We start from the raw sequence: 11533 nt of genomic DNA on the forward strand, positions 1-11533 counted from the left end.
CTTTGCTGCCCTCCTCCCAGGTGCCAGGGTGTCCCCCCTCTCCATGTGTGGTCCCTAATGGGCGGCTGGTCTCGCAGTGCCGTGCTGGAGCTGTACCGGGCGCTGCTCCGCGCAGGGCGTCACCTTCAGCACACTGACCGCAATTACTATCGTCGTGCTGTGGCTCGTGAGTTTCGCCGCTGCCAGGCCCTGACAGTACCTGAGGATAAGGAGGACGCGCTGAAGAGGGGCCAGTTCTTCCTCAGCAGCCGACTGGGTGGGCTTATGTAGGGGGGAAAGGGTTCACGGGTCATCTGGAGGCGGGTTAAAGGTCATCTGGAGTTGTATCTCCCAGGTGGGTTTACAGATATCTTTAATGGTGGACAGTTTAGATCTCATGAGTCAGATGATATTAGGTGTGGTTACTTTGATAAACCTTCTGTATGTATAATACTTAATCAGTGCTGATTGACAGGCGTTCTCTCAATTGTTTGTGTAATAATGTTACATTTGAGAATCTGGTTACACTGCATACTCTGTGGTAGCCTCTGGGCTAAGCAACAGAACAAAGGAAATACCTTTTATCTGTCGTAATGTCCTCTGTTTTCAGTGCCAGGATGGCGGGCGTGAACGGAGACCGCAAAGGCAAGAAAGACGACAATGGGATCGGTACAGCCATTGACTTCATGCTCTCCAATGCCAAACTTGTGCTGGGAGTGGGAGGAGCAGCCATGCTTGGCATCGCAACACTAGCCGTCAAAAGAGTAAGTGAGAAGCGATTTATGACCCAACTTTTCTCCATCGCACTCCACTTAAACAGCCATACTAATGTGAACAACGTGCACACAATTCTTTGTCGTGCAGATGTATGACCGTGCCATAAGTGCTCCCACCAGCCCCACCAAGATGGAGCAGGGAGGAAAGAGAAGCTGGGAGGAGCCCGCCTGGATGGGTTCGTCCCCGCGGGTACTGAACCATGACATGAAGTCTACTGTTAGCAGGTCGCTGCAGTCTCTGCCCACTTCATCACATGCTTTTGAACCAGGTGAGGAAAACAAAGTGCCCCTGAAATTGCAGATACATTTCCTCTCCATCATTGTTTCAAATATATTTTTCATGTTAAATTTACCAGCCAATTGTCTGTTGACAGACAGCCTAATTGGAGGAATCTTGCTCTTTCTGTACAGTGGGTGTTAGCTCTCTGTAGTAGCTGTTTTATGTTAATTTGCTTTAATGTAGTTGAACCTTAATGTTATTATTTCTCAGATGCCGTAGAAGCCCTTTAATTTAGTATTTGTAGATTCTACCATTTTGATAACAACACGTCTCCCCTTCAAAAGTCATCATATAGAAGTATGCAACAGAATTTTGCACAAATCCATATTTTAACTTTCACTTGCTTCTAATCCTCTCAGACTGTCTGCGGAGGGCTGTGGGTCGAGCTGCTGTGGGAGGCAGCGGTGCCACTCAGTCGGACCTGATGCGGGCCCGAATGCGCCTGTCCCTGCAGGAACATCTGTGGGAGTTCTACCAGTGTAATGTGAACATCCCGGCGGAGGAGCAGGCTGTGGCCAGGAGGGCAGCGCTGGATATCTGTGCTGAGCTCAGAGTGTTCCTACACGCCAAACTGCCTGACATGCCGCTCAGAGAGATGTACCTGAGTGGCAGTCTGTATGACGACCTACAGGTAAGAGGTTACACACATTTGGTCCAATGTTCAGACAAAGGAGCTTTGATTTTACTTCATTTGAGCATATTGATTTAATCTTTTTCATCAGTTTTCTATTTAAGTAACTTTGTTGTTGTTTTCCGACATTGCCCTTGTGTATTAGTTAAAATAGGTATAACTATAAGGGCGTAGTAAATGCAGATAATATCACTGCTGTTGATTTTGTCAGTGCTTCTTTAATTTGTATTCATTCCTCCATCTTCTAGGTGGTGACAGCAGACCACGCCCAGCTCATGGTGCCTCTCATCCTGGAGAAGAACCTGTGGTCGTCCATCCCTGGCGAGGACACCATCATGAATGTCCCTGGTTTCTGGCTCATCCGCAGGGAGAATCTGGAGTACTTCCCACGGAACAGCAGTTACTGGGACCGCTGCATGGTTGGAGGTTACCTCTCCCCAAAATCGGTCCTCGAGGTCTTCGACAAGCTCGTGGCTGGCTCCATCAACTGGCCGGCCATAGGGAGCGTCCTCGACTACATCATCCGTCCTGTGGTTCCCTCAGAAACGCTGACCCTGGAGGTGCAGTACGAGACTGACCGGAAGCTGTATGTGGACTTCCTACCTCTACTTGTGATGGAGGACGGAACCTCGCTGATTGCCAAACCTCATCGTCTCGCTGCAGAGCGCCATGAAAACCTGTGGCGGCAGAGTTTCAGAGTGGCTGAGACGGCACGACTCAGGGCCCTGGACCAAGAGGACGGAGGCTGCCGGTGCGCCTGCCTGAAGGTGGCGAAGGCTATGTGCAAGCTCAACCCCGCCCTTACCCGGCTCAACGCCAGCCAGCTCACCAACGCCATCTTGTTGCTGTGCGAAAAAGAAGGAGACTGGACCCAGGAAGCGCTGGCCGACCGCTTCCTTCAGCTGCTACGGGCATTAGTGGGACACCTAGAGGCCGGGAGGCTGCCATGTGCCCTCAGCCCTAAAGTTAATTTATTCTGTGAGCTGACTGAACATGAGGTGGACGAGCTGGGGTATACGCTTTACTGCGCCCTTTCAGATCCGGAGGGGCTGCTGAGAACTGCCGTGGAACATCCGGCCCATCCCTGATGTCACTGCACAGCAATGTGGCTCTGAAACGCACACCTCTGTTTGTGGTGAACAGTGACCTCGAGCCATAATGAGGTCTCTGGAAACGAAAACAGTGCATGAAATCATCCTCTCTCCTGGTCTCTTCATCTTAAATGTCTCTTGATGAACACGGTAGCAGTTAAGATCAATGTGAGTCTTGACATGAAAGTTGTATATGTGAGATCATACAAATACTCTTTTAATCTCTGAAAGTGAAGGCCAATTGGAGTGTGTGGCGCTCACTAAAGCCACTGTATTAATGAAGTTAAGAGAAGGCATGCTATTAGAGCCTGATACACTGGGATGGAGGGATTGGACTCTGATTGGTTGATTCATATCAAAATGGAAGTGAAACACATGAAATCTGGGACAGAGTATGTACCTCTTTATTGAATTCAAGCTGTCTTAACAGGTTTCAGAGTTCTGGGAGGACAGACGTGTCCAATGCAGTTCAATGCTGTTTACTCTGTTTTGAGATGGGTCCGTGCCTCCGTATTGGGGTTGGGGAGAGAATGTAAAGTTGATTGTGTTAAGCTAATAAATCTTTGATCTACCTGAAAGACTTAACATTCTTGAGGTAAAGACACGCTAGATCTCTCTCTATGCGCCTGCTGTTAGCACTGACATCAAACAGTGCCAGCGTTTTCAGTAGAGCTCAGTTTGAAATCCAGGTCTTTTTCCGGAAAACTTCATTAATACAGTGGCTGTGTTCATGATGTAAGCTTTACATGTTTGCAGGGATGTGTGAAAACAAACATTCGGCTGTGATTGGAATGTCTGCAGCTTGCATGTGTTTATCTAGAAACCGATGAATATACACCAGAGTTGTACGTTGATGTCTCTTTCTAATATTTCTATTTCACGCCAATTTGATTTACCGTTAAAATACACTCACAGATTGGAACTGCGGTTCGTGGAAATGACTAAACAATACAGCACCACCATCTTATCATCCACTTATTTTGGCGTGACTGGAAAATGTTTCCATGTGACTGTCCGTCTCACACACAGCTGCTCTTTGTTTGTCATGAGCAGGAGGTTTCTTCCCCAGGCTCACATTTGTTGCTTACACAGGTCTGATATGCTTTAACTCCTTTTTATCTTTAAAGACCTCCATCACGGGTTACTTTGCACTGTCAAAATGTTGCGTGTTCTGTTGTAGATTTGCAACGACGAGTGTGTCTCAGTGGGACATTCTGAAAGTGTTTTTTTGTCTGCTGGTTTTCGCTTTAATTTAAACTCTTTCTACTCTATCACTAAATTCAACATCGACTGTTTTTTATTGTCAGCTGCTGACGCTAGCTTGTGCTGAATCTGGATCTTTGTAGCGAGAGGACCTTTCGCAGCCACCTGCAGGAGAAGGTTTTTGTCATTTGGTGAATTAGCCTCAGTATTAACTTCGGTTCCTGGCTTGTCACCTCTGTAGTCCTGTATTTGTGTGTCTGTGAGCACACTCTAAACCCTGTCCACATTAAACCCTGATTAACTTGTAGTTGCCCTTCTGGACCAGTCTTACTAGAGTAGGTAGCCAGACATGGATTAGAAGTATACAATTAGGCCATGTTATCGGTCAATTCTGACCCTGTACATCAAGTAAGTGTATGGCACCATCAACATATAACCTGCAGGTATGATCACTACTTCTGCCCTGCCAGGTCTTCCTATATATTAATAGATTTCAGGTGCTAATCCTTTAGATTGTGATCTGATTGAGAGGGATCAACTCACAGATCCTCTGTTATGTAAAAGCAGCTTTGATAGCCAAGGTATCCCATGACATCAGCCTGCTACTTTTGATGCATTGCAGGTGACAGCAGGTGGAGTCACTAAAACAATAGCTGCCAGGTGGACATTGTGTCTCAACTCAAAACACGTTGTCCAAATAATCACATGGTTGCTTTTTGTTCTCACTTTTAGCCTTAGAATGAAAAAAACAAATGCAGTTACTACAGAGCAAGTGTCCCCTCAACCCCCGTCCCACTGTCTGTATAGTGTACAATATGTTGATAGTTCCGTTGTGCGTTCAGTTAATAATAATCAACCAGATAATAACGGAGATACAGGTGAATATTTTTGTATTTATTGTACATTTGTAACCAAAAAGAGCCGAATATTATTTGCATTGATTTAATTCATCATGTTAAGTACCACTTATTGTGCTTCATGAAGTGCTTTGTTCTGGATGTACTCGTATAAAATGAATCCACAGTAGATCTTTGTGTGCATATTAAGTGTCTTCCTTTGCAGACCTGGTTTATGCTACAAGTTACTACTGTGCTGACAGGAGGGGAGTCACTGTGCCACATTTATAATGTTATAAAAAAACGAAATGAACCCAAAGTAGATCTCTACCTCTACCTTGTGGAGAGCATAATGGCCATATGCTGTGTTGCATGCTCTGTATTTTCCCCAGCTTTTTTTTTTTTTTTTTTTTTTAAAGTTCAGCTCTGGAGTTGAACGTTGCAGCACTTTGTATACTTCATTAAATGTTACAAATGACATTCTGTAGGTTAAACTGTGTTTTTTCCCCCTCTAAAAAGGAAGCAAACACTCAATCCAAAGCCATTCTTTCAAAATTTGACAAGACATTGATTTATTTCAAGTTCACTTAGTGACATTTGGTAATAAAATTCACATGGCGCGTTAAGAAACATCCTGAGATACCTTCAGTGTACAAGAGCAGCTCCAGCTATATTTTTATTAGACATTGGAAACTGGAAATGTGGTTCAGTTGCTAGGAATGAAACTTTTGTTCCCTCAAAGCATCTTAAGTTCAAAAGTTCAAGCACAAATGCATAGTTCTGATTGACCCCTGCCATATTAAAGATGAAGCTCAAACTCAAAGACAGCTTTGCATACACGTGCAAGAAACAGAGTTAAGCAGTCCCTTTGTTCAGTGGCAGAAAGAACATCCACACTCCTCGCTAAATGTGTGAAAGGCAAAAACATCCATATTCATGTAAACTCCATTATTCTAAGCAGATATGAGCAGATACAAGCTTTAAATACTTTGGTTTGCTGCAAATCAAATAATGCAACAGTGGTGAAATGTAGTTTTGCTTGAAGTGATCTTTAAAGTTAAATTACCACTGCAGATTAAGCGTATTTAGCAGACTACTTGGCTGGGGCAAACCCAACACGATCAGCGTTCCTGTCAAAGACAGTGTAGTACTTCCCGATGAATACATCTCCCAGGATCCACAGGGGGCCTGCAGGAGGAGGGATGTCCATGGCCATGAAGCCCGACAGACAGATCGACATACCCATCTGAGTCTCCTGCATCAAAGGAGAAAGACGAAATATCAGTCAGTTTTAAGACAGTGTTCACAGCACTTATGTTCCTTGAACAAGTTATTGGTCATCATTAATTGTTCCTCCAGTCCATGTTGGTGGTGAGGAGATCACCTCCTAATAAAATGCTTTCAATTCAGTCCCCTGTATGGCAAGACATTTTGCACTAAAATGGCAATAACTTTTGGAGTCTGACAGGTCATTTGTCATGACTGCCAGCCCAAATCCATTTTTTGGCATATTCAAAAATTATCCAGATTGATCTTTGAAAGTCTTTACTGAAAAATATTTTACACATGAAATGCTATTTTTGCAAATCAGATAAAAGATACATTTGGAGGTGGTTGGAAATGTGTTTCCAATCATTGCAGACATACATCACATTTCAACAACACAATGATCAGAGTGGCTGAGCAGAATATATGCTGCTACTAACAGTTTGTTTGGTGTGATGGAGGAGACGCATCTGTTCATAATTTAAATAACGTTATATAAAATAACTGTCAGTGACTGAATTAAAACAAGTTATCCATCTGACACGAGTGTTCATACCTTCATGACATAATCCTCTCCAGTCAGGTTAAACATCTTCCCCCCGATGTTGAAAGAGACAACAGGCAGAGATGGGATCCTATTACAGTCAATCCAGTACTAGTGAAGAAGCACAGTAGAGAAGAATGTGTTGAAATTTCTTCAGAAGCAAAAAACAAAGTGAGTCTTGGTGTTATGTTTCATCAATCTGCAGCAATGTCAAAAATGCAGCTTTTGCAACCCTGGACCACAAATGTCAACGGCTCCAGTAGAAAGCGTTAGAAGTTACATCAACATGCAGCAACTGTCAAGTTAGCTTTGTGTTTCATGCATCATCTTTACCTCTCCCATCAGCAGGGGCAGAGCTCCGATGGCTTTTTGCAGCGCTCTGACTTCTTCCACAGGACCTACAATAAGGGACGTTCCCGTGTCAACAATGGCCTGGCAACCGGCTTTGCAAAGAGTGAGCTGGTTGCCAACTTGAAGTCTGCAGGGTGGGCGAGAGAGAATAGATACTTTAGTTTACTTCCAACTTCTGCTTCAAATTTTGTTTTGTTGCCGTGATGCAGTTTTTAAAAGACCATGAAATTTAAACTAGATTATGACTTCACAGCATCTCGACTGTATATTCAAAGGAAATACCACTATTTCATGCATGCACCTGCTACCATTTTAATTTACAGTTAAAAAGGAATGAGCCTTAGCAAAACTAAGAACTCTGTCTATGACAAACAGAACAGAAAGTGCGTCAACCTTGATACTACTCCCAGTTCCTTGTAATAATGACGCCACAGGTTCCTTCTCACCCGTTCACATTGATCTGCCAGTAGGCCTTTCGTGTCACATTGACGTAGTGCAGGTCTCCGGTGTAGTACTGGGGGTCTGTCCCTCCCAGGATCAGCTCTCCTCCTACTGCTGCTTTTGGGTCTCTAAGAGGAAGAACGGACAGAAGCAGAATGGTCTGAGTTAGCAAGAAATACCAAAATGTGCCAACTAGTGTCATGAGTGTGAAAACCCACACACAGTTGCTGAATTCATAACAGGCGTTGGGTTTTGGTGCAGCAGTAGAAAAGAAACTTCAGACAAATTTAACCAATACAGGAGCCATCGACAGTAAAGCCTGTTTATCTGACTATTTTTTATTTTATTCATGCTTGCTTTCTGTCAGAGACCAACCTGCTTATGTAGAAAGAGAAAATGTTCTGGGGCAGCAGTTTGGCAGCCATGGCTGTGTCAAACACCGGGATGACATTAGCTACTGATATGGAGGGGTAGGCCATGCCCAAGACCCCATCAAACCGTGCCACTGCAAATGTGATGCCAGGCTGCTTCACTGCTTCACCAAACTGCTGGCCAGGAACAGGCAGACCTGCAACCTGCGAGCAGAGAAACAGGAAGAAGAGAGAGACGTCACTACTGATGGAAAACACCAAGTTTTGTAATGAAATAATAGGAATGGTGTGACCGGCAAAATTGAGGAATGCAGTTAAACAAAAGGGCTATGTGAGCGAGCACGTGTCAAACTCACAGAGACCGTGTCCTCGCTGATGAAGCCAGACAAGCTGCCTCTGCCGTACCGGATGGAGAACTCTGTGCCGTTCTGAACGTATGTGGTCGACTTCTTCGAGTTGTAACGATGGTGAAGCCCTGATGAGAGAAGAGTCAAACGACAATGAGCAGGACACAGACCGTTAGTGTTAACACACCAATAACTAAAATAGTTTTAAACAGGGCCAGAGAGGTGGCACAGATCTTAAGGACACAAAACCACTAGAAAGAGACACACTTATTTTCTGCCTTTCAGTTTAGGGGTCTGTGTAGATGTAGCTGGGGACTTCTACAGGTTTGTGTCCAGGGACTAATTGCCACATTTTATTGCACTGAACAAATCTGAGCTGTAATTCCTACAGTGATGCAATGCTGCACCCATAATTCTGCACGATATTATCCAAGATGCAAATGAACAAGGGCAGGATGTGCCTTTTTAACCATGTTAGAAGATATGGGGTTGATATTTATCTCTTCTTTGTGGCTAATAAGTCAATTTGTCATCCGATTACATTTCTGCGCTCCAGCCAATTGCTCAAGGGCGCTGTAAACAAAAGTTAAAACTTTGGACTCAAGGATTGCCTGGTGATGTTTACTCAAATAATCCTAAAAATAATGACCACCAGGTGACTTTGGAAACATTACATTTACCTGATAGGAACTTCTGGTTGGAAGATATTGAATTCACTCCATCTTGAAATCTTAATGTCAACCATTGTTACGGTATGGTTGTCTGATATAATGATTACTCACAATGGTGAACAGATCTGATGGGAATTTTGCACTGACAGTCTGTCGGTTTAATCTAACCTGGGACAAAGTGTCTTTCACATTGTTCAGTGTCATTTGAATGCAATTGAGGTCAAGGTTTGCTTTTACTTCCTTTTTACACGACACTGGGACTCTCCTATGGGTAACTTTTTAACTCCTGTCCCACTTAGACTTTACTTACAATTATCATAACACTGCCTTAGTTTACACTTTAGTTCAACATTCCTGTGAATAAGAATTACTTAACAGATAATGGGAATGAACCTGAGGAGAAGCAAACTCTAAAAAGGGATAATGAGAATAAGTGTTGTATTTTAGTCACAACTGTGACCGTGAGCATCTTCCAGGAAGTAGCCAACAGACACACAGGCAGTACAGAGAATGTCAAGTGAGTAATTTCCCCAAAGATGCGAACTCACAGCAGGCGAGATCGAGGAAGGAGCAGTGAATGGAAGGGACCCAGAGGTTGGAGGATCCCGTGTCAAACAGCACAGTGAAGTCCTGTGGAGGGGTGCCAATGCTGATCACCCCATAGTACTGGGCCTGAGGCGACAAAAAAACTAAACGTAAACACAGATCTGCTGTGAAACCTCCTCTACATCTGCATCAGAAGAAGGATTAAACATTAAACTGGCAATAGACAAGTTTTATCACATCACGTCATCAGTATGTGTTCATTGCACAATGTAATGGCTATAGAATAATGATACCATCTGTGTTTTGATTGGTTCCCCATAAATCTTGTTTTCCACTTAACAAAAACTGGGAACAAATTTCTTGAGAAAATGGAGGCTTAAAGGTCGATCCAGTCTGGCTGACAGTCTAGCACCATTTCTGTCCCCTTATTTATTAAATGAATAAATAAACACGTTTTTTTCTGTTTTGTTTGTAGTTGCTGGTGTGAGGAAAACGGAAATTGATGTGGTCTTTGCAACAATAACACCAACAATAACACCACATGGAAATGCTAGGGGTGGGGAAATGTGTCTGTTCCCACTTTAAGTGTAGTGCATTTTGACTAAAAACAAAAGGCAGGAATACACAGGCTTAAACTTATCATAAATAAAACACAAGCTTTTGAAACGACAGTCAGAACTAAATTTTACATGAGGGAACAAATGCAGAGTAAGCTGTCCCCATTTCATGTTTCAAAGTCAAAAAAGTCAACCCATGATATCGTGATTGTCTGAGTGTAATATTTACTTAGTCATTCCTCCTTTTTCTTACTGTTAATGCTGCTCAAATATTGAACCTTCAGAACTTTTCTTGGCCCACAGTGCCTTCCTCCACTCCAAACTCTTGGATTGAACTGAAAAGTGTGACGGACATTTTCCCCATTTGTTTGGAGGCACTAGAAGCTTGCTCTCCCCAACAGGGTTGCTGGCTCACTGTGGGGCGCTCTCTCACTATCAACCTCAAGCGGAGAGGATAATGACTGAACTGTCATTCTAACTGCCAATTAAAGTATACTGTAGGGACATACATCCATGAAGTTAGTCAGCCTCTCCACGGGCAGTTTGGGGGAGGGAGAGCTGTCTGGCGCTCCGGTGCTCTTCGCTAAAGCACGAATCTCCTCCAAAGACATCCCATTGTCGCTCATCAGGCGGCGCATGCTTCTGGTTTTATGAAGGGGAACTCTGAAACGAGGCATTATTGAATTAAATGCAGTGGTGGAAAATAAGCAAGTACATTTACTCGAGCGCTATACTGGATTTTGTTTTCTGCTACTTTATGGTTCTACTCCAGTACTTTGTTTAATAATACAAAATATGATAAACAAATAAATTATGATGCAATAGATAGATTAGATTAACAAAACTTGAAAAGGTGGCAGGGTCCGCCAAATATAAACAATGTAAATCAGTTTTTGAAATTGTGTTGTCCTTTAAGGTCAGGTTTATTCAGTCATGAAAACATTTATTTTAGGCATAAAATCAGTCAAGGAAGATCTTCCTCTTCCGATTAATAACTCTTCCCCAAAAACTACATAGTGCACCTTTAAAGTGAGGAAGACATGAATACATCGACACACTATTCTGAAGATTTAAAAAAGGTACGACTTTTAATTGTAACAGTATTTCTACTTTACTGAAGTACAAGATTTGAACACTTCCTCCATCTGATATAAATGTCACGACATGAGAGGAGGCTGCTTCCTGTTACAGAGCGCTCGTCTCTACTCTCTACACTCAAACTACAAAACTGAGCAAAGTGGCAGCATCATTTTAACTGCGTCATTATCACAGCTAAATACTTTTTTTTTAACAACTCACAATAATTCAACGCGTATTTATTGGAAACACGTGTGGCTTATTACGAGTGTACTTCACCTGCAGCCATCGGAGCCTGATGCTGCTATCTGTTGCTATGAAGGAACGCAGGCACAGATGTAAACGTTAGCTGCCGAAACATCAGCTAATAAACAGTCTTTACCTGATAATGGCGGCGCTTTGTGTTACCAGCAGCGCCGCGACGATGTAAAACATCTCCAGCCGTGTCATTTCTCTCCTCGTAGAAATAACACACACTTTTTGTAGTGTTTCCTCTACTAACGAGCGCACAAACACACGCTACTTTCTCAACTGACGCAGAGAGCTGGAGTGAAGGCAAATCGGCA

The 11533-nt window shown here is 43.3% G+C and overlaps 2 protein-coding genes across 2 annotated transcripts; one reads left to right on the forward strand and one right to left on the reverse strand.

Moving 5' to 3' along the window:
* The first annotated feature begins 209 nt into the window (after positions 1-209).
* On the forward strand, positions 210-4028 carry mief1 (mitochondrial elongation factor 1). Its single transcript, XM_084370491.1, has 5 exons — positions 210-334; positions 590-743; positions 844-1024; positions 1395-1666; positions 1915-4028. Exons 2-5 carry the CDS (start codon positions 597-599, stop codon positions 2752-2754), a joined length of 1440 nt encoding a protein of 479 aa, XP_084226617.1. The 5' UTR covers positions 210-334; positions 590-596; the 3' UTR covers positions 2755-4028.
* A 1309-nt stretch (positions 4029-5337) lies between these two features.
* On the reverse strand, positions 5338-11533 carry napsa (napsin A aspartic peptidase). Its single transcript, XM_084370493.1, has 9 exons — positions 11350-11533; positions 10400-10553; positions 9336-9459; positions 8126-8244; positions 7774-7973; positions 7404-7526; positions 6940-7084; positions 6619-6717; positions 5338-6051 (listed from the first exon to the last, which is right to left on the reverse strand). The coding sequence occupies exons 1-9, from the start codon at positions 11415-11417 to the stop codon at positions 5890-5892; spliced, it is 1194 nt and encodes a 397-aa protein (XP_084226619.1). The 5' UTR covers positions 11418-11533; the 3' UTR covers positions 5338-5889.

This window comes from Pagrus pagrus (genome assembly GCF_965226575.1).
Source record: "Pagrus pagrus genome assembly, chromosome: 13".
NCBI classification, from domain to species: Eukaryota; Metazoa; Chordata; class Actinopteri; order Spariformes; family Sparidae; genus Pagrus; species Pagrus pagrus.